General features: G+C 41.4%; 1 protein-coding gene across 1 annotated transcript in view; it reads left to right on the top strand.

The window, feature by feature from the left end:
* SLC66A2 (solute carrier family 66 member 2) overlaps nucleotides 1-25,481 on the top strand; it is a 65,091-nt gene that overhangs the window by 25,419 nt on the left and 14,191 nt on the right. The window contains exon 4 of the mRNA XM_075705911.1: nucleotides 19,060-19,276. Within this exon, the coding sequence (XP_075562026.1) occupies nucleotides 19,060-19,276 (217 nt within the window). The remainder of the gene's footprint in view (nucleotides 1-19,059; nucleotides 19,277-25,481) is intronic.

Genomic DNA, 25,481 nt, shown 5'->3' with positions numbered 1-25,481 from the left:
ATTGCCTAGACAGCTTGCTAGGGAAAAACATTCTGGCTGCAGCATGTTTTTAGGATCTTGTTATAGATCCTGGCACATGCATATGTTGTAGATTTCATGTATTTTTAAAGAATGTTATCTTTGCATTTATGGAAGCAGTGTAAAACCAACAGTTCAACACATGAACACATCATCAGAGTCAACATATCAAGAGTTAATGTCCTGTACAGGAGATGGGGGCATAGCTTCACTCAGTTTCTGCTGCTGACTCTTGTAAATGGACTCCATATCAAAGACAGACATGCTGTCACTCTGGAAAGCTGCTTGTTTCATATGTTGAGGCCCTGTGGGCATCATATACTGAGGACTTTTTCTTCTGTTTACACTTTGTCTTAGTCTGTTGGAAATGAGCCTACTGATATAACCATACCCACTGCAGTATACAGAGTGGGAGGAGTAGACAATGAGGTGACCCAAAGTCTAATACTTAGAAGTGCTGAGCTGGGTGGCAGCTCTTACTTGGTCCCAGTTAAAATGATGTTAAAGGGGCCGGTGTGACAGTAGGATGTCTCAGCTGACATAAATGCTCCGTGAACTATATGTGGAGGTAGTGCTCAAGGTAGAACCTGATAGTTGCACTTGGCCTGATTTATTTTTTCACTACACTTTATGTCCTATATGTTTTATTAGCCTTCTTTTATTTAAAGTGCACTGGAAATAGAAGTTACTAGTTTCTGCTAAGCTAGAAATAGGGAATATATTTAATAAGTCTATGTTGCTGAAGCTCTTATTTATAAATAATGACATGTTAACAAGACATTTCCTTATGCTGGATATTGAAAGGCACTTACAACTGAAGCATCAGTGCTTTGCTGTATCAAGGGAAAACAAAATAAAACCTTTTCTATTGAGACACAAATGTCATGCTTTTTAACCTGTAATGTACTACACTGACAGTCCTTGACTGGAAACAATTAGGGATAGCTTTATTTTACTGAAAGATTCCCACCTTCCCCCCACTCCACACTCCCACTTTGCAAGCAGTGATGCACCAAAAATACATTTATTGGAAAAGGGTTTTCAAGCCCTAGATGGACGATTCAAGTGAGAAAGAAGAAAGATCTTTGCCATACTCCAGTTAGCCAGTCTCCCTGGGCTGTTTGCTTCTGGGATATGATACACGAGATTCCATTTTTATGTCCCACCTCTGAAGCAGGAAGACTAGGCAGTGGAACCTAGGTGCTCCGTATCTGTATCCCATGGGAGTGCTAAGCAAGGATTAATCAAGGCAGGGGGCTTAGGTGCTCTTGCTTTCCTATATGTTCTTGATCCCCTGATGCCATCACAAAAAGGATGCATGTAATTGGCCCTGTTTTGCCCTCACCCCCCATTTAGTTTGTGTCTACCTCTGCCCGTGAATGCTTCTAGCCTTGTAAAGACTGGAGCTGAAACAGTCCAGTTATACAGGCTATAAGCCAGTATCATGGCACTCATATGGGATATGAGAGACTGAGGTGAAGGTTCCTGCTTGCACAGATAACTCGCAGTGTATCAGTCTGAGCAAAGGCTCTGATGGTCCCCTGGGAAGCTAGGCTGCAGGCAGGAGAGAGGGGCCCTGGTGGGAGCCTGAAGCAAGCACGCGAGCCCTTAGGCTATTTAGGTGCTCAGGTTCTCTGTCTTTGTGCAAATCTGAAAGAGTGTGATTTCCTCCTGACTTGGAATGGAGAAACATCTGAAATCTCAGTGTTTCCCATAAAAGAAAAAGGCTTCCTGTCTGGTTCTACCCTTGACTCCCCAAGTTGTCCACAGAAGCTGAAGGCAGGCCAGTCTCTCTCCATTGATTGCAAAGGGCCTGAATCCCTACCTCAGGCTAGTGGGTTGATAGTGGAGATCTCTCAGGTCTGGTGAGATGAATACTGTCCTCTGTGGTGTCGAGATCAGCACTGCATCACGGAAAACTTCTCTCTGCTGTACTAAGTTTTACTTACTAATTTTCTTTTGCGACAGTAAGTTCACAGTTGCTTTTATGTTCATTTTTTTGAGTAATTTTTTAAAACCTGCACGCCCAAGGCATGCTGAAGAACAAAAGCCAAACCAAACACCCCTCTGCTGTGAATGCCAAATTCTCACTTCTGATGTTTGGCAGTTAACAGGTATCCAAAGAATGACTTACAAACGCTGAAGAGAAGAAATCTGTTATGACCTATTTGTTGGTTCTGTTCCTGTGTGTTGGGGAGATGGGCATTGTTATGGAAAACGGTATAGACTTTGGCATTTAGTGTGGAGGCTGTTCAGTGGGAATGCTGCAGTAGCACAGACCTGGCCTATGCATAGAAGTTAACAACTAAACACTCCTGCCCTGTTGTACTTTTGACAATACTGGGATTGTTTAGCCTAGAGAAGAGGAGGCTGAGGGGAGATCTTATCGCTCTCTACAACCACCTGAAAGGAGGTTGTAGCAAGGTGGGTGTTGGTCTCTTCCTCCACGCAGTTAGCGATAGGACGAGAGGAAATGGGCTCAAGCTGCGCCAGGGGAGGTTTAGGTTGGATATTAGGAAAAATTTCTTCACGGAAAGGGTAGTCAAGCATTGGAACAGGCTGCCCAGAGAGGTGGTGGAGTCACCATCCCTGGAAGCATTCAAAAAACAGGTAGATGTGGCACTTGGGGACATGGTTTAGTCTAGTCTACCCTTGACTGGTTTAGTGTGGACTTGGTAGTATAGGTTAATGGTTGGACTGCATGATCTTAAAGGTCTTTTCCAACCTAAATGATTCTATGATTCTATAAGAAATTTGTTTCTTCTGAACTTTGTGTTTTAAGTGTCTTTTTCTCATCTTCACTGAGACACGATAGTCAACTTCCGAAGATAGGTGGTATATCATCTTCCCCCCGCTCCCTGGCTTGATACTTTTTACTATTGCATGCACCCTAAATAGATTATTTCGGAAGAGGTGATTACATTAGATATTGGGACAAATGATTTAGACATTTAGTGGTGTGACACTGCAGAGCGTTCAGCAGCACTGGCTTACAGCCACGTTCCAGATCGCAGCCTGGACTGCTGGAAGGTTGTACAGTACATTGCGTCAAGGGAGAGACACGATTAAGGTGGAAGGATTTTTTTGCAAGCCATATCAGTTCCTGAATTCACTTCAGACTCTTGTCCCACAAACAGTTGTTCCTGCTTCAAGGCGCAAGCCATCTTGCTTTGACTTCAAAAGACTAGTTCATTGAAGCTGTGATGACAAAGTCTTATATTGTAAAAGACTTTCTTTGTGAGGGTGGTTGGGTTTGGAGCTGCCTTTGGAAATCATGATTGAAATTATCAAGCAAGAAATACGGGAAAAAATAAATTATTTTCTATCTTTCATTTATTTCACTAAACAAAGCTTGGTTCACATGGTGATGTGTGTAGCAATATAGTCATTATGCTGAAGTAGGTTTTGTTGCTGATGAAGGAAATGTAATACCTATACATTTTAGTAATGATACAGCACAATACGTGATCCATTCAGATTACATTTTTTTATCATGTTAAAAATACATTAAATGGTCATGTATTAGATTACTCTTACTTGTAACTTCTATCAAACCGTTTTGGTTGAAAATTGATTTCAAATAGAAATGTGGAATAACTTATTTAAGTTTAAAAGATGTAAATAAACTGCAGTGTTTGTACTGAATGTCCATTTGGTGGAAACATGCTTTTAAAAAAAAAAAAGGAAAGCAGGTATTATTTTTAGTAAAATTCATTTACTCTTTTTCTTTCTGGTCATCTCATCCTTTTATACTCTCAGTCATTATTCAAAGACACAGAACAAAACAGGTATTACTCAGCTCCCAATCAGTTTCTTACTGTTTGAATAAATGAGATATTTTTATTAAGTTAAACTGAAAAAGTAAAGAATTGTTCTTGCAGAAGCAGACAAAGCTTTCTAAGCTGTGGTTCCAGTCAGTAATTCTTTAGCTTTAGTATTTGACTCGTTAAAGCTATGCAGTAGATACAGTGATTTAAACCATATTAATAGATTGGAAAACATAGGCCTCATTAGAAGTGTGCATAATCACATTTTAAAAATTTAATTTGTTTTATTTTTCAGAGTAAATGTTTTTAATGTCAAAATTTTATTTTATCTTGTCAGTAAAATAATTATATGCAGTCTCTACCTACATGAGGAGATGACATAATACTGACTGAGGTTGGGGAAAAAAGGATGTAACTTAGCTGTTCATGGGAAGGTGCTTCCTGTATCCCCTTGAATTAACAGCAGAAAAGATGTAATTTTTCAGTGAGTAATGAATTTATTGTGAGGGTCAGGGTGTATGCAGTCTCCTCCAGACACTCAGATTGCTAGTAATCAGCATGTTTCCCTCCTTGTGGAGGGAACTAAACCACCACTATTCCTGAAGTTATGAACGTCTCCTTTCATATACGTTTATTACGTGCCCTACTTTCTCTTTGCTCTGCTCTGTGATCAGTATGCATTACATCTCCTGCATCAGGATCCTATGTTCCCTCCCATGGGTAGGGGAAAAAATCCAAACCCCAGAATTCAAATTTATTTTTACTTACATTGTACATTTAAAAAAACGGGTCTTGTTCATCTTGGATGATTCCATGGAGACATAGAAACTAGTGAAAGGATGATAGATCCTGAGTATTTCAGAGAAACATTTTTTTATTTTTAATAGCTGCTTGAAGCTGTCTTTTTTACTATGACTCATTGCAACACAAAAGCCTGATGAGAACTTGGGAGATGCAACATTTTAAATATTCAGAACATCGCTGTTTCTTTGCTTAAGGTATATGAGTTTCAGGATTTATTTCCCATCAAAATCAGGACCAATACTGCTGTTTCTAAAATACACAGACTGCTCTGGTTTTTATACACACTTCAGTAGCCTTTGCAAGCTTGCTGCATTTTTTGTGTGTGCATGTGTGCATAGTTAATCTGTAAAATTTGAAGTCTATCTTTGTAGTCGTGATAATAAAAACGTTGCCATCCCCTCCTTACTTAAAGTGACTTTTTAGTAGGTTGCTTTGTAAATGTCTCAAACTGTGCAGTTGTTGCTAGGTAAATTTTTTTTTTTCTCCTCCTTATCTCCAGTTCCTATAGCCTTTGAAAAGAAATGGTTGCTGGTATTGAAATTCTCTGCTTCCTCTCACCCCCATTTTTTTGTCCATTTATGCAAACCCCCCCAAAACTTGGAATGACTCCTTGTTTGTGTTAAGGTTTTACACTGCTGCCCTTTCTTGTCTTTGCACCCCTTGGCATGTAAAAATCAGGAGCAGTTACTTCAGAAAATTTTTTTTGCCTTAATTTTTGTAGTGTGTCTTCAGAGATGCTATTTACTCCCTCGTGCCTTCACCCCCTGTTGGGAGTAGGTTGTAGTAGAAGAACAAGTAACTGTGCACTCGGGGAATAGAGCAAACTTAATATCGAAATGGCTTAAAATAGTCTTATCCGCAAGTTCCTCATTAAATTTCTGTGTACAGTAAATGTCAAAGAACTGCTCAGTCTTTGAAGAAATTTACTATTTCTTCACAGAACACCAACGAAATTTAATGAGGAATTTGTGGATAGGACTACTGTTCGGCAGGTTATTGCTTATGGTTCACCTGTCATCATTCTCCCCATCCCCTGCACTCCCGAGTATGGGATGTGTAAGGGACACAGCAACGGAGGGCAAATCTGTGCATCATTTAGCCAGGAAAAAAAAGGACCATACCCTGTGGTGGCAAAGTCATCTCACTGGTGAACACTGCCAGTGCACTGTCTTCTGCCTGTTTTGGTGTGGAGTTTTTTTGTTGTCCTTTGTAAAACTAATTATATTTATAAAGGGGCACAACAGCCAAAGTCTCTTGCCTCCAGCAGCAGCTGGGTGTTTGCCAGGGTGTTTGGCAACAATGCCAGCCTAAGATATTCCTGATCCTCTTTCTTCTTTTTTCCCCCCACTCATTCTTGCCCCTTGAGTTGTACTGACAGAACGGTTTGTGGGATTATGTTTTGATCAAATAAGGGAACAGATCTGGCTTAAAATGCAGTCTTGTTCTTTTTTTTTTTTTTGTGTAAAATCTTAAAAAAAGAAAAACCCACGATTTGTGGCTTCAGTGAAAAACACTTCAGGGAGCTAAACAGTCGTCTTGCTATAGCTTGAGGGGGATGAGAGGGGTTTAAACTTCTGGTGGGAAATGTGAACAATTTGTGAATGTACACGTGTCACCACCAAACTCTTCATGAGAGAGCAACTTACTTAAATCTACTACCATCACCTTTCTTTCCAGATCTTGAAGATACGTTGACTATGGAGCATTAAACTGCAGACACAAGGTGTTCAGAAACTCTGTGGTATTCAGAAGTGCATCTTGCATAACAACCACTGCTCATGTCAAAGCAGGGATTTATCTGTGGTCAAACTAAACAGGTGGGAAGTTGAAGGGGAAATTCTGTTTCAGGGTAGCTCTGTCTCGCTTGGCTCCTCCAGTTACAACTGCTGTAATCAGTAAGGCAGTCAGCAAGCACTCAAGTGAAACTCTGTACTGGTCTCCCTCCCTATAAATTCTTCCTGCTAATGCAATGAAGTCATTTGTGTGGAAATTCCTCCTGTTTGGTCACCGTATACAGTAATTTAGATCTGTGCAGAGTTGTTGAAATAGAGTGAGTTTTGGTTTAAAGGTTGCAAGAGCACGCTGCAGGCATGTAGGTTCTGGAAAACCACCTGCTACCAGAAGTCCTTTTTTTCCCTTTCCCAAGAAAGTCATATGGAGATTGGAATTATTTCCAGTTTCATCTACCTACATTTTTTTTTAAAAAGCAGATGAATCTCCATAGTCAACTTTATAGTACGCTTAAATGATGTTTATGGTTGCAGATGCAAAATTATAAGTTGAGATTTTTCTGCTACTACTGGCCAGAAATTTGTGAATTGATTGCTGGGGATAAGGGTTGTCATTGGTGAATGGTCACATCTTCATAAACACATGCATAAATTATTTCAATGAATTTGTTTGATCAAAATTGTTGTTCTGGAAAGGGCAGAATTCATGTTGAGAGGAGATGCTTCCTGACCTGACTGGGCAATAGCCTCGTGGCTGGGTGCTCCCTTAGGACATGGAAAAACCTAGGTGGAAAGTCCTTAATTCAAATCAGAGACATTAAAAATCTGAACCTATTTCCCAAATCCTATCTGTATGTTTGCCTCTCTCTTCATCCTCCCACAGATTTTCCAAAGTCTTGCTTTTGTTCCAGCATAGAACAAAAATCCAGAAATACCAATTTCTTTTTTTCAAAATGGGATTCTTGTTCACCAGCCTACCCTATTATTCTTAACTACAATAGATATTTGAAAGGAAGCCCTATGAAATGGAGTAGATTGTGCAGTCATTTTGAGATTTTAGCATCTTTGTAATGCAGTTCAGATAATTAAACAAGTCTGACATTTTCGTGTGTGTAGCAGGGGCTGGGCAGAGGAAAGAGGCAAGTGAAGAAAAGAGCAGAAAGCTTCCTACAATTTCCTACATGCTTGTGATGGTTTTGAAGTGTTAAACTATTGATATTAAAACGGGTCATTCTGAGGTTAACTGAGGCAATTGCCAAGAGATGTTTAGCAGGCCACATGACATTTTAGCAAAGGAGGTAGCTACACAAGGCATTATTCTGTTTGTATGCTAAATTAGTAGGGCCAGTTTGGGGGTGAGAATTTGTCTTGGCTGGTAGTGGGTTATCTAGGAAACAAGGATTAAACTGTCCCCCAAAAAATCCTAAATAAGGAGAGGAGTTCATGTTTTCAGGAAGAGTGTTTAGCTTTGTGTTGTATACATACTTACACATGCATGTATGCATGCCTGACTTCAGCATCTGAAAAAAAATGACATAAATGCTTTCTTTTTGTGGTGTCTTCACAACAGAGGAGATAGGGTCTTACGTACATCAAGCTCAGAGAAGGCTGAAAAAGAGAGAGATCATATATCTTTAGACAAGTTACTGGCTATTCAGCATTTTCCCCAGAGATCTGCAGTTCAAAAGGGGGGGTGAAGTATTACCTGACAGTTACTTCCAGAGTTTCTGGGAGTAACTTGCTGTGTTGTACATGCAACCTGGTGTTGTAATCCCTGGCGTGGTGGTATCTGAGGCAGCCTGCATCTAGGCTAATGCACAGCTTAGTTTTGTAATAGTTAGAGGAACTTTAATTGCAGTCTTTGAATGAGGAGGAGTATGATAAGTGCATATTGTTTCTAATTTATAGTAGTCTTGATATCTTCTGAGACTTAAACTTCAAAGAATAAGTTTGAGTACTATTCAAAAGAAATTAAACTGTTTTCATAGAGAGTTTATAACTCCAACTGCAAAAATTTGCAGCCAAGGCTGCCTGCTCTGCAATGCTTAACTTACTCCATTTTCGTCTTTTATCTGGAGGCCTTTGTGTACTGCCTGGTAGGGCTGTGGGTGATAGCTTAGATAAACCATGCTGAGGATAGATAAAATATTGTTAAAACGGTTGTAAAAATAGTAACTTGGTACTACACGTTCTTATTGCTGTGACAATCTCATCATCCCTGCTTAGCTTGCTGTCAGAAAAAGAAGTCTCTTTCTATAGTTAGCATAAGAAGGCGTATCTAGCCAAAAGAAGAGTGAGCTTGGCTCTAATTTGCTGCCTCCATCGTTAGCGCAGTTGGGAGCAAAGGCCTTACTTCAGAGCTGTGCTTGCAGGTGAAGGGTTGGGGGATTTATTTCTTTAGTTTGACTTGCTTTGGGATTTTTGACGTTCTTGGCGTAGGAGGTGGGCAGAATCAGGAGTGTTTGTAGTGAAAGCATGGGCCTCCCAGAATCATCAGAACTCTGCTGTGGCACTCCCTGGGCTTCTCATTTGACTCCTGTGCTGCACCTTGAGAGGAGGACTTCCTCCTGAAGTCCATGCTCTCTCTGTCTCATGTGGTTTCTAAAGCTGTTTATGCTGCTTTCACTCCACCTTTCAAAATACATAGCTTATTTTCCATAGCACTAATTCCTTTGGGCCACAGCTGCCTCATTCCAGTGGCTTTCCTAGCCCCATGATCCGCCGACTTATTAGGCTGTTCTCCTTCATCAGTCATCTTGTAAGTCAGCTAATAGCTGCTTTTGCCAGCTGTTGAGTCAATCTCATAGAGATAGCGACTAAGAAGAACGGCCAGTACATTGGAATAGAAAGAGGAGAGACTTCTGTACTGAACAGGCAAAAATAGCAATAACACAGTAGATAATTTCAGTAGTGATTTTACTGAGGAGGCCAATCTTCACAGAGGAAATACAGTCCTATAACTACATTGATTTAGCTATATCTAGGCTTAAGTTAAGTGCCTTGCCCTAGTAGCAATATTGGTATGTATCTGTGGTGGTGGTTGTCTGTCTTTTTTCTTCTCCTAATCTTACTGGCCTGCTTTAGGAGTGCAGACCTGGTGTTTTCTCTCAGCTGGACTTCGGAAGACAACACAGTTTGGATGGCATTATGTTGCACAAGGTAAATTGGTAGGGGGTTGCAAGATTGCCTTGAAAGCATCTGCCATCTGGAGAACTCCAAGAAAAGCCCTTGCTTTGGAAGAAACTAGTCCAGAGAACACTTCTGCAGGCTTTTTTGGGGGGGAGCAGAGAAGGAGTTTGCTTCTGGCTCACCCAAAATTGGTTACGCTCATTCTGCAGTAATGTGCAGAGATGGCTGGGCTGAGCTGTACTGCTCCATGTGGATTTCCCAGATCAGTTGGCATTTGCCAGCAGTCTTTGAGCCCAACAGTTGGAGCCTTGTTCACAGATACCGTACTTGCTAAAACTTCCTCTGTATTAGAACAAAAAAACTTTGTTCTCCCCTGCTTGTTTTTATAATTTTGCTTTCTTCTTAATGCTTACAGCATTAGCGGTTGTATTGTGAGGAACAGGTATGTATGTGTATGCAAGTGTATTTAGGTATATATATGAACACACACAAAATTTTGACAGGGGCTGGTAACAGTGCAGTGCAAGTGATGTAAACAATTCTGCATCCTTTTGTAAGACAATGGAAAATGTCGAAGATGAGTTATTAACTAAGGTCAACCTAATTTTGTGGGTTTGTATAACTGCATTTTTCTCTAAAATGTTTTTTTCTCTTTACTGTGAGACTCCATTAAACTGAGGCTGTGTACAGAGCAAATTACACTGTGGATAGCACAGCAAAGGCTGTCAGCTGCACAGGAGGTGCCCAGGGTACGAATATTTTGCTTTAGGTTTTCATTCCTTACATTCATTACTTGTCCTGTGTGGTGTTGGTAGCAGGGGTAAAACTTTCACACTAAGTGTAACTTTTTAATTGCTGTTCTTTAAGGTTCACAGAATGGTCAATAGAGCTGTTACTGCTAATTATCTCTGGTCAAGACCACTGTGCTATGTGGTATTCAAAGGTTTCCCTTAATCCAAAGGCTGTAAAATCAGGAACATAGCAAATTAATGGGAAAGGCAGGGTGTTACGAAATAGTGTGGATTGTTTGACTTTTTTATATATACCCAATGCATTTGTGTGTGATTTTTTTTTTTTTTTAAGTAGTCGTAACTAACGTGTCTCATAACCTTGCAATTACTAATTCCCTTCAGTGAGGAGGTAGAGTGAACCTCATAGGATGTGAAGGGGGAAGGTGGAGAAGTTGCTGATGCTTGAAGGTATGTTGTGCTGGGGGACAGTATGGAAGATGAGTGAGAAGCCCTGAGTGGGGGACAGTGCTGGAAAAATTTTGGCCCACTTATGTATAATTTTTTTGAGAAGGAGGAAGAAGAGTGGGTAATAACCCTGATGGTGGGGAAAAAACATGAACCTGATGTGACAAAACAGAGACCCAGCATAAGAGATTTTAGAAGCTGGTGACACCACATAAAACGAGGCAAAGAAAGCCAAGGCAAGTACTTAACTTTGAAACTAGAGGAGATGACTGAGGGAGACAGGGATAATGTTGATGTAGAGGAGGTTTCATCAGACTTGAGCTTCTAATCTGAGGTATTCAACTGTCCTCCACCAAGTACCAAAACCTCCAGTGAGCTTTTAAAAACAGAAGTTCTTTGTATGAATCTTCAAGGTTTATTTGGGTCAGGCTTTCAGCCTTTTTCTCTGTGATTAAGATTTGACATTTTTCCCCTCTCACATGAAAATCTATGGGTTACTTCGTTAACTGAAGGACTTTGTGCTGGGGCTTTAAGGAGAGTCAAATATTAAGAGGATTGGCTCTATTGAAACTCTGACATCAGTCTAGATGTGGCCATGGGAAGGCACTGTACGGGCTAAAGGATGTCAAAAGTGGATTTCCTTAAATGACAATAATTTGTTTAGTATAGGCTGGGGTGATATTTTCAGAAGGTTCAGTACCCTCTGGAATATTTTGCTTCCATCTTGCTAGGGAGGAAGAAGTGATGGTGTTTGGGTACTACGCAGTGCACAGGCCAGATGACAGTAGCCTATAGACAGGAATGTTGTAAGGTAAAGGCACGTGGAGAGATGCTCAGGTACTGTGGTGACACAGCTGTGCAGATACTTAAAAGTACACAGAGATGCAGAAATTCCTAGGTCACAGGCCTGAAGGCATGGAGATGGAGAACAGTGATATTAGCAGCTTTATAGAGACTATACAAGATGGTGGATTCCTTAATTTTTTTTTTTTTTTCTCCAAAAGGAGAGCAGTTTGGATCAGAGCCAGAAGTTTTTGGTGCTAAGCTCTCATTTCTTCTCTTGTGTACCATGAGTGAAACATAGCAAGTCCCTTTTCAGTTCCAGTGAGTGTAAAAGAAATGCTGGCTTCAGACAGCATTTTGCAGGTTTCTATCACTTCTTAAAAAAGGAAGAAAGAAAATGTAAATGTATCGGTTCTCACCGTCTGTCTCTAATGCTGCTTCCTTCCTTTTTTGTGGAAGGAAACCAGAAAGTGCCTAGCTGGATATGTCGTTGATGAGAGTGAGAGAAAAAGTTAGGGACCGCCTGGTAACAGTCACGCAGAGCCTTCCTACTCTTGTCACCCCAGTTATTTCCTGGGTGCCCTGTGGGGTACACAGGAATTTCAGAACAGAGGATTGGAGAAACCCACCTGCTGGCTGGGAGCTGCTCAGAATGAGCAAGGTGGGGAGTGCTAGCCATTGTGCTTCTCTGTAATCCTGCTGCTGTCTTGAGACGAGGCATCTGAAATCAGGATTGCCAGGGAGAAAGGTAATGCCTGAGGCAAATGCCTGAGGATTTGCTGCAGTTCAGAGGACTGCAAGTGCAAAAGTCTCCTTTTCAGAATCCACTGCCTGGGCCCCACCTCCTGCGACAGATGCCTCCCAAGTTGTCTTCAGAGGATGTGGCAAAATTTATTTATTTTGAGATACTACTGCTGAGTGCAGTGCTCGTGCATAGCTTAGAGCACTCACTCAAGGCGCGAGAGGTCAGAGTTCATTTCTCTTGTCAGCCTGGGCATACAAGTCTGCATGTTCCAACTGTCCAAAGAGTTGCCCTTGTTGCCAGGCGGGGATGAGGAAGGGGCATCGTATTTGCCTGCTGCTCAGAGCTGAACCCCTTTTACAGCAGAGACCACAAGCTTCTTGAGACAAGCAAAAGAATAAGTGAGGGGGAGCCTGCCACAACGTAGCCCAGTGGTTAAGACCCACAGGCAGGGCAGAGAGTTGTAGGTTCCAGCTCCTGCATCCTTGAACTGCGTGTACATTTTACAGTAAACAGACCATGGATAATAACCTGCAATAATTCCCAGCCATGACTGCATTTTGTAACTGTTCCAGGTTGGCTGAATTACTATTATCAGTCTCTTTCACAGCATCTAAGCCCTCAGGTTTTGGATTCTGGTGTTGTTAAGGGAGGCGTTAGACATCTGGCTGCTTGGGCTGGACTCCTTTGATCGTGTGCAGAAGTAGGCTGTGACAGGAACAGTCAGGTCAGGTGGGCAGGCACTGTGGTCCTGAGTTAGATGATGGAAATTGGAGGTTCTTTGAACAGCAGTCTCTCAAAGCACAAGACTTAGCTGTAACGCGGGGGGAGGAGGATTAACTACCCAGGCATCTGTTCAGAAAGGCACTTGGGAGTAGAGTCTGTCCAGCATGCTCTTAGAATGAGTTAGTGAGCAGTGTTTTTCATACAGGAGGTCAAGGGTTTGATTATGGGAGGCAGTTTGGATGAATGGCTATGAATTGATGAAGCAGGAGGGAGCACAGTAAAATAAAACCAGTAGCCTTCATAAGAAGGAATGAGTTTATTTCCTTGGTGAAGCTATACAAATGGCTCAAAAGCAAACTCTCCCACCTCACAAAGACAGGGAATGTAAATCGCCAGCTCTTAATTGACCTCAAATGCGAGAAGGAACCAAACAAAAAGTGGAAACTGGGTCAAATGACTAAAGACAAGTATAAGTGAATGTAGCGCAAGGATGTAGGTGCAAAATTAGAAAGGTCAAGGCACAAAATGAGATGTAACGAGCAAGAGAAATTGAGAGCTACAGTAAATAATTTTTAGGATGTCAAAGTCTTTGCTTCACTTTCCCAAAAGGAACTAACATGGTAGCTGACTTGGTATGAAATGCTTCTTGACTAAAAATAATATAAGTGTTTGGACCTCTGTGTCATCCTTCAGTGGAAGCTGATACTGTGAACTCTTCTTTGTGTCACTTGGCATCTATCCCACACCAGAATCTTGAATTTTCTACTTGCATTTTGGCCTGACTAGTGCTAGCCATGGTTATTTACAATGCTGTCTCTGCCTGCTTTACATTTTTTGTATCTGACATACAGTGTGCCTCCCAGAGGAGGTCTTTTAATCTCATCTTTCTTCACCCTCAAGCTGTGTAGATTTTTCTCCAGTCAGTGCACAAAGAACCTACTGAGCTGCACCTTCCCCCAGTATCAATAGGATTTTCCAATGTAAATCTCTCATCTATCAATGGATTAACATGTTTAAAATGCAACTCACTGAGAGCATTAAAGAGCTCAGGCATGGGTAATAAGATATAGTACCTTTCAATACAGTAATACCAGTTCAGGTCAATCCAGGATGTTAGTAGTGACTGGGAGTTACCATTTGAACTGCATCAACTGAATATGGGTAAAAACTCATGTCATAAATTTCTCTCTGGGCAGGATGGGGAGCTGGTGAATGGAGTGAGCTGTGCAAGCAGTGCCTTCCCATTTCAGGGAATAGAAAGATATGCATCCAGATTTAACTTGGACAGGTTTTAAGACGTTTGATAGAAATAAACTGTGGTCCAGTGGGATTTCTTCTTTTGTCCTTTTAAAGAAAAGGGGTGATGTTTGCTGGGGGAGGGGGGACAAAAATCCCAACCTCGTATTTATTAGTCATAATTTTCTTCAAATGTGAATAATGTTTGCAATAATATTTGTAACTTTGTTCAGTTCTGCACCTCAGATGATGTGGCCCGGGGCAGTGATTGATGTCCTCTGGCTATCTTCTTGGGACAGTTGTGGCTACATCTGCTTCTCCCCTCTGCAGCAGATTGCTCTGTATGGAGGGGGATGGGACAGGTCTGCACACACATGTGGATTTTGTTCTGTTTAAAAGTTCCCCCCCCCCCCCCCTTTTTTTTAAGGGACAGTTCCCTTTCACTTTTAAGCATTTAAAAGCCCTTTTTGCATATGCTGTCACAGTACTCAGCACAACCAACTTTTTTTTCTTTGAATGTATATAGCTCCTGTTACAGAACTAATGTGTTTAGAGAAGGGAGCCACTTGGAAAAATGAGTCACAGTTTATTTCCAAACCTCGAAGTGATAGGTATGTGATTTTTTTTCCCCTCTGAATTTTTGAAACCGTTTGTCAGAGAAGATGAGCTTCAGCCTTGGTTAAAAAGAAGCAATCATGTGGCAAAACAGTTTAGCAGTTCAAGCAAGAGCCAGAGGAACTACGACCCATATGAAAGGTCAGGTATGCCATTCTCTACGGTTTTTTTTTTCCCCCCTTTTTTAGTTCAGTCATTCTTATACTTCTTCCTGGAAGTAGTTGGTAATGCAGAGTTTGGTGATGTGTAGTGTCCTAAAATAGACTTCCGCATTTTGAAAATACATCTGTTAAGTAGAGCAATTAGTGATTATGTATTGGGTTGTTTTTAAGATAATTCAGATATTTTTCTGTAAGGCTATGTCCTGGTTTTGGCTGGGATAGAGTTAATTTTCTTCCTAGTAGCTGGTATATTGCTGGGTTTTAGATTTAGTATGAGAATAACATTGATAACACACTGATGTTTTAGTTGTTGCTGAGCAGTGCTTAGACAAATCAAGGACTTTTCAGCTTCTCATGTTGTACCACCTGAGAAGGCTGGAGATGCACAAGAAGCTGGGAGGGGACACAGCCAGGACAGCTGACCCAAACCGGCCAAAGGGATATTCCATACCATATGATGCCATGCTCGGCATATAAAGCTAGGGAAGAGCTGGCTTGGGGGCTGCTGCTCAGGGACTGGCCGGGCATCGGTCGGCAGGTGGTGAGCAATTGCATTGTGCATCACTTGCTTTGTATATTCTTTTATCATCATTATTATTATTATTACTACTACTACTACTATTACGATTTTATTTCAGTTATTAAACTGTTCCTATCTCAACCCATGAGTTTTTTTTTTCACTTTTACTCTTCCAATTCTCTCCCCCATCCCACTGAGGGAGCAGTGAGCAAGTGGCTGTGTGGTGCTCAGTTGACGGCTGGTGTTAAACCACGACAGGCTATTACCAAAGTTATAATTGTTCTTATCTCATTTTGTCTGTCGTTATTTCAGGAAAACATTACCAAGCAAAATTTATAGCAGAAACTAGAACTTACTCATAATCTAGTATAGTGAAATGGAGACTATATAGCATCATGATAGTTTTTAGCAGGAGAGAATCTCGGTCTCTTTCCTGTGCTAGTAATTAACTCTCCTGCTTCAGCTGAAGTCTGTTTCACATGATAGTTTTTTCATCTGTGTATGTTATTATAATAGAAAGAATACTTAAGATTTTCAGACAAAAGATGATAAGTAAATTATCATCATTACCGGATTTCTTGGCTGCCTAATACTAGGTTCAGGGACGTTAGTACTTATGTGAATGGAAATGGACTTCAGTGCAGCAGTACTGAATATGCACATGAACAGCTGGTGTGCAGGAGGTAATTGTGTGTTTAAGTGTTTTCATGGGTCTGTGGATTTAGTAGGTGGCCTCACGGTAGCTGTGTGAACGTTGCCTTTTTTTGTTCCATGAACTTCCGAAGCTTCCACGCCCCCATGTGGATTTAGTTCTTTCATTTCTATTATGAAAATGAACATGGGGAAATGAGGATTTGGTGTACAGGGATGGGTATTTTAAAAAGGATCCTTGAGCATGTGGAGAACGCAGGAGCAGAAACACAGTGTATGCAGGGCAGCCCTGACAGCTGGTGGGAGGGTTTAATGAGTGAGGGGCCAAGGGTCCTGCATGCCCAAGGCAGCACAGCAACCAGATCAAAACTAACGCTGTCAAGTCCAGGATTAGAGGTGTAATGACTATATAGCTATCTTGAGAGCCAAAATGGTCTCTTCTAGGGCTGGAACTGTCTGGAGGAGTGTGCTTCATGTGTTCTTGCCTATGGCTGCCACCAGTTGCTAGTTTTCAGGTATTGGTCTGAGACAGTATCTGTTGAACACTGTATCAAAGTTGAATGACCCTTGCTGGAAAGTAAATGCAGGTTTTCCACCCAGCTTGTTTGAATGTGAGAACTCTGAATTAAAATGAAACACTTGCCTTTTTAAGGGTTGAAAGACAGTGCTTTAGGTGTCTGTGAAGAAACCCAAGGCTGTGTGAGAACATCTCAGAATCACGGTTTAAAGAAATAATCTGGTAAAAGTAGCAGTTACGTCTACTCGGAAGACATCAGTAGCTCTCCTTTTCCAGAATGGAGGTTGCTTTTTTAAGTGGCCTGTAACCTCACCAACTTTATCTTTCTCTTCATCTTCTTCTGCTGTTTGTTATTCTGTCCCCATTGTAAGCCCAAATGCCTCTGTCCCAGAGAGCATCTCTTGCTAATATAACATTTGCACTGGGTCAGGTCATTTGCTTGGTATTGCTCATGAAGCTAGCAAAATTAGTGTGAGTTTACTCTGTTATGCCTCATGCTATTTTATGTTATGCAGATGTAGGTCAGGCAAAGTGAAAGGAATGGGAGTTTTGGGTGTCTCTTATTCCTTCTACCTTGTCAGAGGTTCTCGTTGACTCTGCTCCTCTCCAGAAAATGCAATAGAGATAAATTAAAATGGATAATTATTTTCCTGCCTTTGTGGTTGTGATTTTCTTGTGCCTTCTTTTTCCTACTTCATTCTGTGTTGTTCTTCCCTCATCTCCACAAAGGAAGGCCTTCACAAAGCTCCAGAAATGTGTCATGCTCACATGCTGTGTGGGCTGTGCCAGTACTAGGTCTACTTTTTATTTAGTCTTGTGTCCCTGAATTCTGAGGCTGAGGAGCCACTGCCATAAAATGCCGAAGGTCAAAGTTACATTGACAGTGGCTTTGCCACAGATTATTTAATTTAATTCTGGGTGATGGCTGACAGTGTTGGGTATGGCTGACAAGACTGGGTATGGCTCCTGGCCAGTTTTGCCTTCCTCTTTGTGTGGCAAAATAAAATGATTCAGCTAAATGCAGTCAATAGCTGTCTTGAGGCATGGGTTTGCCAAGTATTAAAAAGGGGAGACTAGTTAATAAAGAGTGAAGACTGTACTTAAATGATATGAAAATGTGAAAAGATGCAGAAAATGAAGCTGTTATTTGGCATGTATATGTATCCTTAGGCAGCTAAGTGCCTGTACAGATTTATTCCCATTTCACTGAATTTGTTTTTAGTGTTAGTCAGTGGAGTTCAATGTCTTCCTTGCCTGAGTTAACAGTAAGACTTTTTTGTAGCATTCTGTACTTCTGCTGAGGAGGCAGCAATAGAAATCTTCTAGTGATTGCACATATTTGGGCTGTTAGAATGATGGTTCATCGTCTCAATAATTAACAGAATCCATTTGGTCTGAGGTAGGTATTTTTAACTTCAAGTGCTTTTAAGAAAGGAAGACATGAACAGCACCTGCTAATGCACAGCTATTTCAGAGTTCTTATTATTCAAAATTATGTTGTTATTTTGCTATACAGTCAATGGTAATGGGGTGTATATTTTATTATTCATCAACAAGATAGCTACATATCTTCCAGCTGTATGCTGTTAATGTACCAAGCAAATGGCACGGTTGGTTTGGTCTTTCTCTCATTCTCTCAAGAGAGGATATTGTGTTTTGTGTTACAGCGTTTTGTTCTGATGTATGTAGAAATGGGTGCACACCCTGCAATCATTGGTACTGGCAAAGGCAAGAGTGAAGCGCATTTTGCCCTTGGGAGTGAAAAGTGGCGACATCTGTGGGAGGTATTTCCAAGAATTCCAGCAGGGATTCTTGTCGCAGTCTTGCACCTATCTCAGTAAAGCTGTACCAGCTGCACATGGCAGCTTGCCATTCACTGCAGGCAGCTGCACGGCACCAAGGAACAGAGCTGTGGACTTTAGGTGACCTTCTAAGCAGCTTGGATTGAGGCAGTTTGAAGGTAGAGATAATGACCTAGGAGAGAGAGCACTTGCATTGATGTGCTTGGGGCCTGTACTTAGTATTGTGAAGTTTTTTGTGAAACACTTCCTATGGCAATTCTGCTAGAGTCATATCCAGAGTTCTCATGTTTGATACCTGAAGGTCAATGCTTTCTCTTTAAAAGCCATCTTCATAAATATTTTGATAGTTTGCCAGTCTTTGTTTTATTGTTTCTTTATTGAAGACCCCCACCAAAAAAATATTTTCCAAATCAAGACTCCTATTTTTCATTTTTCTTGTTCGTTTTGAGTTTGGTGGGGTTTGGGGGGGGGTTTGGTTGGTTGGTTGGTTGGTTGATTTGTTTTTATTTTTTTTAATTCCTTCCCTCATTTTCTACCTTCCCCTACCCCCAAAGACTGACGGTGGGTCCCTCACGCTTCCCAGTTCTCAATTCCCCCTGATTAACTTTGAGTCTGGTTGGGAAAACGTGTTTTATTCTTCTTCCATTCCTATTCTGTTGCAGATTTTGACTTGAACTATTTTTGGCATTGGAGCAAGTTTACAGACTACGTGCAGTGTGTCCTGACCTTCACTGGTGTGACCGGTTACATCACTTACCTCTGGCTTGACTCATCTCTCTTTGTGGAAACGCTGGGCTTCCTTGCAGTGTTTACCGAGGCTATGTTAGGCGTTCCCCAGCTCTACCGTAACTACCAGAATAGGTCTACAGAAGGAATGAGGTATGGTGTTTGTCTTACTTAAAACAAGTAAGTGTGTGCATGCATGTGTAGGTGAATCTTTGTGTAGCATGAGAATACTTTCCTAGGCAGGACAATGTTATCTTTCTAAATTTTACTTGAAAATACAACAGCTGTCAGAGTAGATTCTCTGTCAGTAGGAGCTGGTGCAGCACTGCTGAAGGCAGTGGAAGCTCCATTACACCTGAGGCCTGACCCATTGTCCAAGTCCAGCTGGACAGTTCCAAGGTGAAACACGTTTTAGTAAAATAAACATGTAAAACTACTGCTATTACCATTAGAAACATATTGTAGTTCAACTCAAGCTGTGCTACACTGGTAATTAGAAATGGACTAAAGAGATTTTGCAGATCAAAAGTAATGAAGAGGAAGAAAATATTTTGAGCCTTCAATGAATAACTCAGTCTAACAATAGCTCATCACTTTTTCTCACATACCTACTTATCACTTTTCTGTAATACATTATTATGTACGTAGCAAGTGGCATCAGTATTTATTTATGTGTAGAAGCTTGTAACTGACATTTAAAAAAGCTCAAATGAGATGTTTACAGTCATGACTAGGAAACCCTCTGTAAACAAGTGTGGGACAGAAAATTTTAATCTTGTGCCCACTGTTGGGGCATTAAACTAGATTATCTTTTCATACTGCTTACTGGATTTCTCAGTCATAACACTAAGATTTCCAAATTGCAAAGGCAACTTGTAAAGCTTTTTAAGAGAGAAAACATTCACTGTGGTGCCTCAGTGCACTGGTCTGTAGAAACAGTACAGCAGCAAATTCAATTCATGGAGTGCTGTATCATTTGTGACTCTGTCTTCTCTTTCATCGTTTTGAAATGACTTCTCTTTCATTGCTTTTAAACTTTCTGGGATAATTTTTACTTTGGTCGAAACAAAAAATCCACCTCACCACCCCCAAACCAAAGCAATTCTGTTCTTTGTCTGTTGACATTGTTCCCTCTACTTGTTTGGCTTGGAGACACTTCTGCTAGCTAATTTAAGTTCTTTTCTAGCTTGAAGTGTTGTTGAGGGAATGAATGTTCAGAATTTGCTTTGGTGCTTAAGGCGTTTTTTGTTTGGAAGCCCCTTTTGTACAGAGTGAGTCAGGATTTACTTCCAAAATACTGGGGTATTTTTCATGCACACACTTCCTTGGAAAATTCTGTACCTGTGATATCCAGAAGGCAATTTATCTGCTAGACCGCCTTTATGCTCTGGTTTGCCTTTTCCCTTTATGTTTTTTATCTGTGAATCATAATGCCACATTATGATAGCCACTGCCAGATAGTGTTTTGCTTTTCCTTAGCTCCTCTCTGGGGACCTGAGTTTCAGTTTTCCAATTTCCTGTACATGCTGTTTAGCAAAAGTAGAAAAAAACCCTTTGTGCTTCACAACAACACTTTCTTTGTAAAGCATTAAACACAGAATTGCAGAATTCTCATCTAAACCTGCTTGGCAAGAGAGTGCTGTGCTTAGTCAAGAGAAAATAGCATAAAAGCTCTTGTTCCCTTGCCATCAAACAGAACCAGGTCCAGCGATAGCCACCCTCCTTATCGGCTGTGCCCACAGGTTTTCCAGAATGCATTCCCCTCTCTGGTTCTACTCCTGAAGCAGTAGTTTGCATGGCAGTAGACATCAATGGGTCTGGGGACTGATGAGACAATACACAGCTTATGCTGCTTTACTGCAGTTGGAATATGTTCATGCAAATGCACGTGTTAGTACTCTTTCTTTTTTCAGGTTATATTGGAGTTTTATATATGTTGGAGGTACCGCATATACCTTCTAGCACCGTGCAAACCTGAGTTGACTTGATGGTCTCTAAGCATTACTGGGCTGTTCATACTGTGAGAGTGACTTCCACTAGTGTATTACCTTCTGTTGAAGGAGCTATTGGAAATATTTCCTCTGAACTTCCTGTGCCTGCTTCTCTGTCTAAAAACACATCAGAGAAGAGACCCCAGTCCTGGAAGCTCTGAAGGGAGCATGTAACAGTCCAGCCAGGCTGAGTTCTCATAGGACTAAGTTTATGAACTTGCATGGGTATTTACCAGATGGGGGCTAGTTGACGTCCACTGCTCTGTGCAGTTATTTACTGCTCAGTGCAGAAATAACATGCATGTGGATAGTTACACTGTCAGAAGCAGTAGAACTGGTGATCTTCTGCCCATCTGCTGGGCCATAATGGCTGGCTGCCAGACATGCTCTTAGCAGCTCTCAGTGGCAAAGTAAAATAGATGAGTTTCAAGTGTCTTTGTGGCTTTAACCTTAATGGGGAGAGCAGTGAGAATTAAGCTGTTCTATTTAGTGAACTTTTGGACAATTACCACATCCTGGTTGGAGGCGGTAATCTCTAAAACCACAGCAGTTCTGTCACCTGTGGTGCAAGAGTGAAGCCCATGTCCCTGACAAACATTACAGCCTTAACTACTGCCAGAGAAGGCGTTGTTTGGAGTTCCTCCTGGCTTGGCTGAGAAAAGCAGCGACATGCATCTGTCTCTGAATTAGGGCAGAATGGGACACAGCAGTTGATATGTTAAGTCCATTTCTACTTTAGCAAATAATTCCTTTCCTAAATGTAAACTGACAAAATAGAAATGGAGAATAAGGTTATAGTATGTGGCCACATCTGATCAGGGTATCCTGCCAGACTCCTCAAATATTGTCTTGTTTCTGAAAAAAGGTGGTAAACAAATAACCCTACAGCCCCCACCCCCCACCCCCCACCCCCCCCGCCCGTTGAAACGAGAAGTTGAGGTTATCTCATGCTTCAGGTAGCAGTCATTTCCTGATAAACAGACTTGGAGACTAGAGGCCATGAGAGAGGTAAATGGAACAGGTGGCTGTGGTGGCAGGCAGGAATCCTTTTGGGAGTCTGTTGTGAAAAGCGTCCCATCATCTTGCCTCTGTATTTCCATCTCCTACTGCCTGAAAAGTCCCCTACTGAAAATGTGCTCAGTGTCTGAGGTAAACATCCAGAGGACATCTGCAGCTCAGTTATGTTTATTGTAACAGGGCATGGCTGGAGTGAAAGAATCACAGTTATGTGCATTGTAGTACTCCTCAGAATGAGTCTTCCAGTTCTTGGATATCTCTATTCTGCTGGATAGAGCTCCTCACTTCTTTTTTTTATTTATGTCTTCATTTCTCCCTCCTTCTCTCATTTTGCTTCTTTTTGTAGCAATATCACTACTAGGTTCTGTAGTTTCCTCCTCTGTTCTCTGAGAGAGCAGAGATGAAAGGAGAAGTTGGAAAGAGATGGAAACAATAAAAGCAGAAAGGAGATGCATGCTGAGTAACAGCTTTTGTGGAGGGAAGATAGTGTAGTATGTCCTGGTGGGCTGATGATTGAAGGGTGGAAATTTTCCCATGATTAAGGAAACAGAACTAAGCCAGTCAAAGGAACAGAAATTTTCATGATGCTGTCTTTGACAATTCATCTACTTTTAGAATTAGTACTTTATAGAAACTCAGAGGTTTGTCCAAGCATTTAAGTACTTTTGAATAGTTGTAAACCTAAACAGTACAGTCATAGTTCTATTAATTATGGTACTAAGCTTGACAGAAGTGCTTTTCTAATGAACTGTGGTACAAGTTAATACCTATCAAGGAAATAATCACTTAATTTAATCTCCATTCAGTTCAAGAAGTAAATTAGTTCTGTCCTGTCACCTAGTAAAAGAGTAATTTAATGACATTAATTGTTATCGGGATGGATTAGAATAATAAGTATGACTATGTTTGCACCAGTTATAAAAAGGAGGAAAGCAACCTCAAAACTGAAGAGCTTTGGAATATATATATGGGAAAACCACATTATGAGGTTAAAAGATTACTCATCACTTGTAAATTTTATTTTTATTATGGGGTAAAATATTTCAAGATCTTGATATCAAAACCAACCCACCCTCTGTCTTCCAGAAGGCAGAGATGCTGACTCTGCTACAGGTGGGATCTGATGCTCCTCATATTACTAACTGATTTTGCTTTGTGACAAAAACCATATAGACAAGAACTTCCTCTGTTATTTATCTTTGTGTCTCCCAGTTGCTTTCCCCTTGAAATAAACTGCAGCCATGAGAAAAGCTAGTGTTCAACGTGAGGCAGCAGAGATGGAGGGAAGGTTGGCTGTGGATCTGGCAGTAGTGCTGCTGCACACAGAGCTATGGACCTGCTGGTCAGTTCATTGGGAGAATTGTGGAGCTCCTGCAGGGGGGAAGCGTGTGCTTTTGCGCAGGGGTGGGGAGAGCCTCATCTCTGTGGGAGACACGGGCTCATGCAGGCACTGGTGTTATTATGCACCCTTCATAATCCTATCAGGCTTCCCTCCACCAAAGGAGGAGGGTGGAGGGTGTTCTTCTGTATGTCTGTGACAAAGCCGTTGGTGTGCTGTCCTACACAGGGATGTGTTAACCCTGTGACTGCACAAGGGTGGATTTGCTCCAAGCCAGTCTGTTGTATTGCATTCCTGTCTGCTGCCCTGCCCTGCCCTGCTCTGCTCCCGAAAAAATAACTGCCCTTTGTTTTTCACAAGAGCTCATCAGAATCACCTGGCAGTGACCCTTTTTGACTGTCAGCTGCTGCTCCAACCCCACGGAGCAATGGTTTCTTTTCTGTCAGTGCTTGGAGTTCAGAGCCGCTGGATGGCAGAATTTCCCCAGGTCCAAGAAAGAGGTCTGGCAGTAGGACTGAGCTGTGCTGCATATCTTTAAGCCTTAGAAGCCACGCTCCAGGTGATACTCAAATGTGCCCATCAGTGGTTCGCTTGGAAGCGTGTCGGTCCAAAAAGCAAGGTCCTCTTGCAGCGGTTGTTGAGCTCCTGTTTTCTCTTCCCCGGCTGCACGCCGGGCATGAGGCAGCACGTGCTGTGCCTGCCTCAGGGCCACGTGTGCAGCTGCAGGGTTGGAGGGACAGGACCAGGGAAGGGCTGTGTCATCCCTCTGCGAGCTGTTTCCCAGGTCTCTCTTCTAGCTCGTGGCCAGTTTTCAGTCTGCTTGAAAGGAACCTCTTTTCTGCACATCCTCTGTCTTTTGCATTTGGCTGACATTGGCTCAAAGGCTGAAATAATCTGACCCAACTACTTTGCCACCCAGAGACAGCTGGCACAGTTACCCTGCCTTATGTGTGGATATGAGCCTGTCTTGAGAAATCTGTCCTGAAAAGGCTGAATGAGGAAAACCTCAGTGTTGCATTCAATCAGGTTATTGCGTGATAAAATAAATATTAATTTGGTCCCTCCTGTGGCAGTACTCGGTTGATCATTGTGATTATCCTGTTTTAAAAACCACAAGTCACTGAAGGAGGAACAGTCGGCATTTACTGTCTCAGAAGCTGCTGGAGTGAAGAGTTGCAAATTTTAAGAATGCTTTTCCATTCAGAAGTGTTTTATGAGGTGTGCTGCAGCTGTGAACGAGTCATGAGCAGACATTTATTTGAAATATGTCCAGTGAAATAAGTGCAGTGTAAAAAAGTATGAAAGGAAGAAATTATATTAAATGTATATCCTGAGATAGAATTTCCTCTTTTCCCCTATAGATAATATTAAAAATACTAGAAGCCTATTTCTTACGGAGATAAAATTTTGTTGTGGGGTGCTTTTTAGTACTTGCTCTATAGCTTTTTCTGTTATGACACATGCAGCTCTTTTTTAAGAGATGCTTTTGACGTCTGAGGACAGCATTTGTCCAGAGACAAATCCTGGCTTTATTCAAACTCTGTGAAGATTAATGCAAGCTGCTAGATTTTTCTGCCTGTATTGGATTAGCCAGGTGCTGTGATGAACAGATGTAGAAGGCTTTATTCAGGACTGGCTAACCAATGTCTGGCCACCTCCTCTAGTGAGATTTTAGATTTAAGGGGATTGGGCAAGTGCTCTAAAAATGCCACTGCTGTGGTTTCTTGGGATTTTTTAGCCTGAGGGAATTTTGGAATAGTGAATAGGTAAAACAGCTCCAGTGAGTTACTTCCTTTGGAGTTCTGCTGTTTAAAAGAAACAAAACCCTAAGCTAGAGAGAAGTAGCAAGAGTTGTGGATGCTTTTGCTCAGGCACTAACTATTCATTAGCTTCTTAATTAAAGAATAAATTTAGTTCCGTTGGAAAGAGATGTTAGATGCAACTGACATCTGTTAGAGCAACTTTGTTACATATCTCTGCTTCTTTGGGGAGATTCAGTAAAGGAGAAAGA

Source organism: Pelecanus crispus, chromosome 2, assembly GCF_030463565.1.
Source record: "Pelecanus crispus isolate bPelCri1 chromosome 2, bPelCri1.pri, whole genome shotgun sequence".
Lineage (NCBI taxonomy): Eukaryota > Metazoa > Chordata > Aves > Pelecaniformes > Pelecanidae > Pelecanus > Pelecanus crispus.
This window is presented reverse-complemented; position numbering and strand designations above follow the sequence as displayed.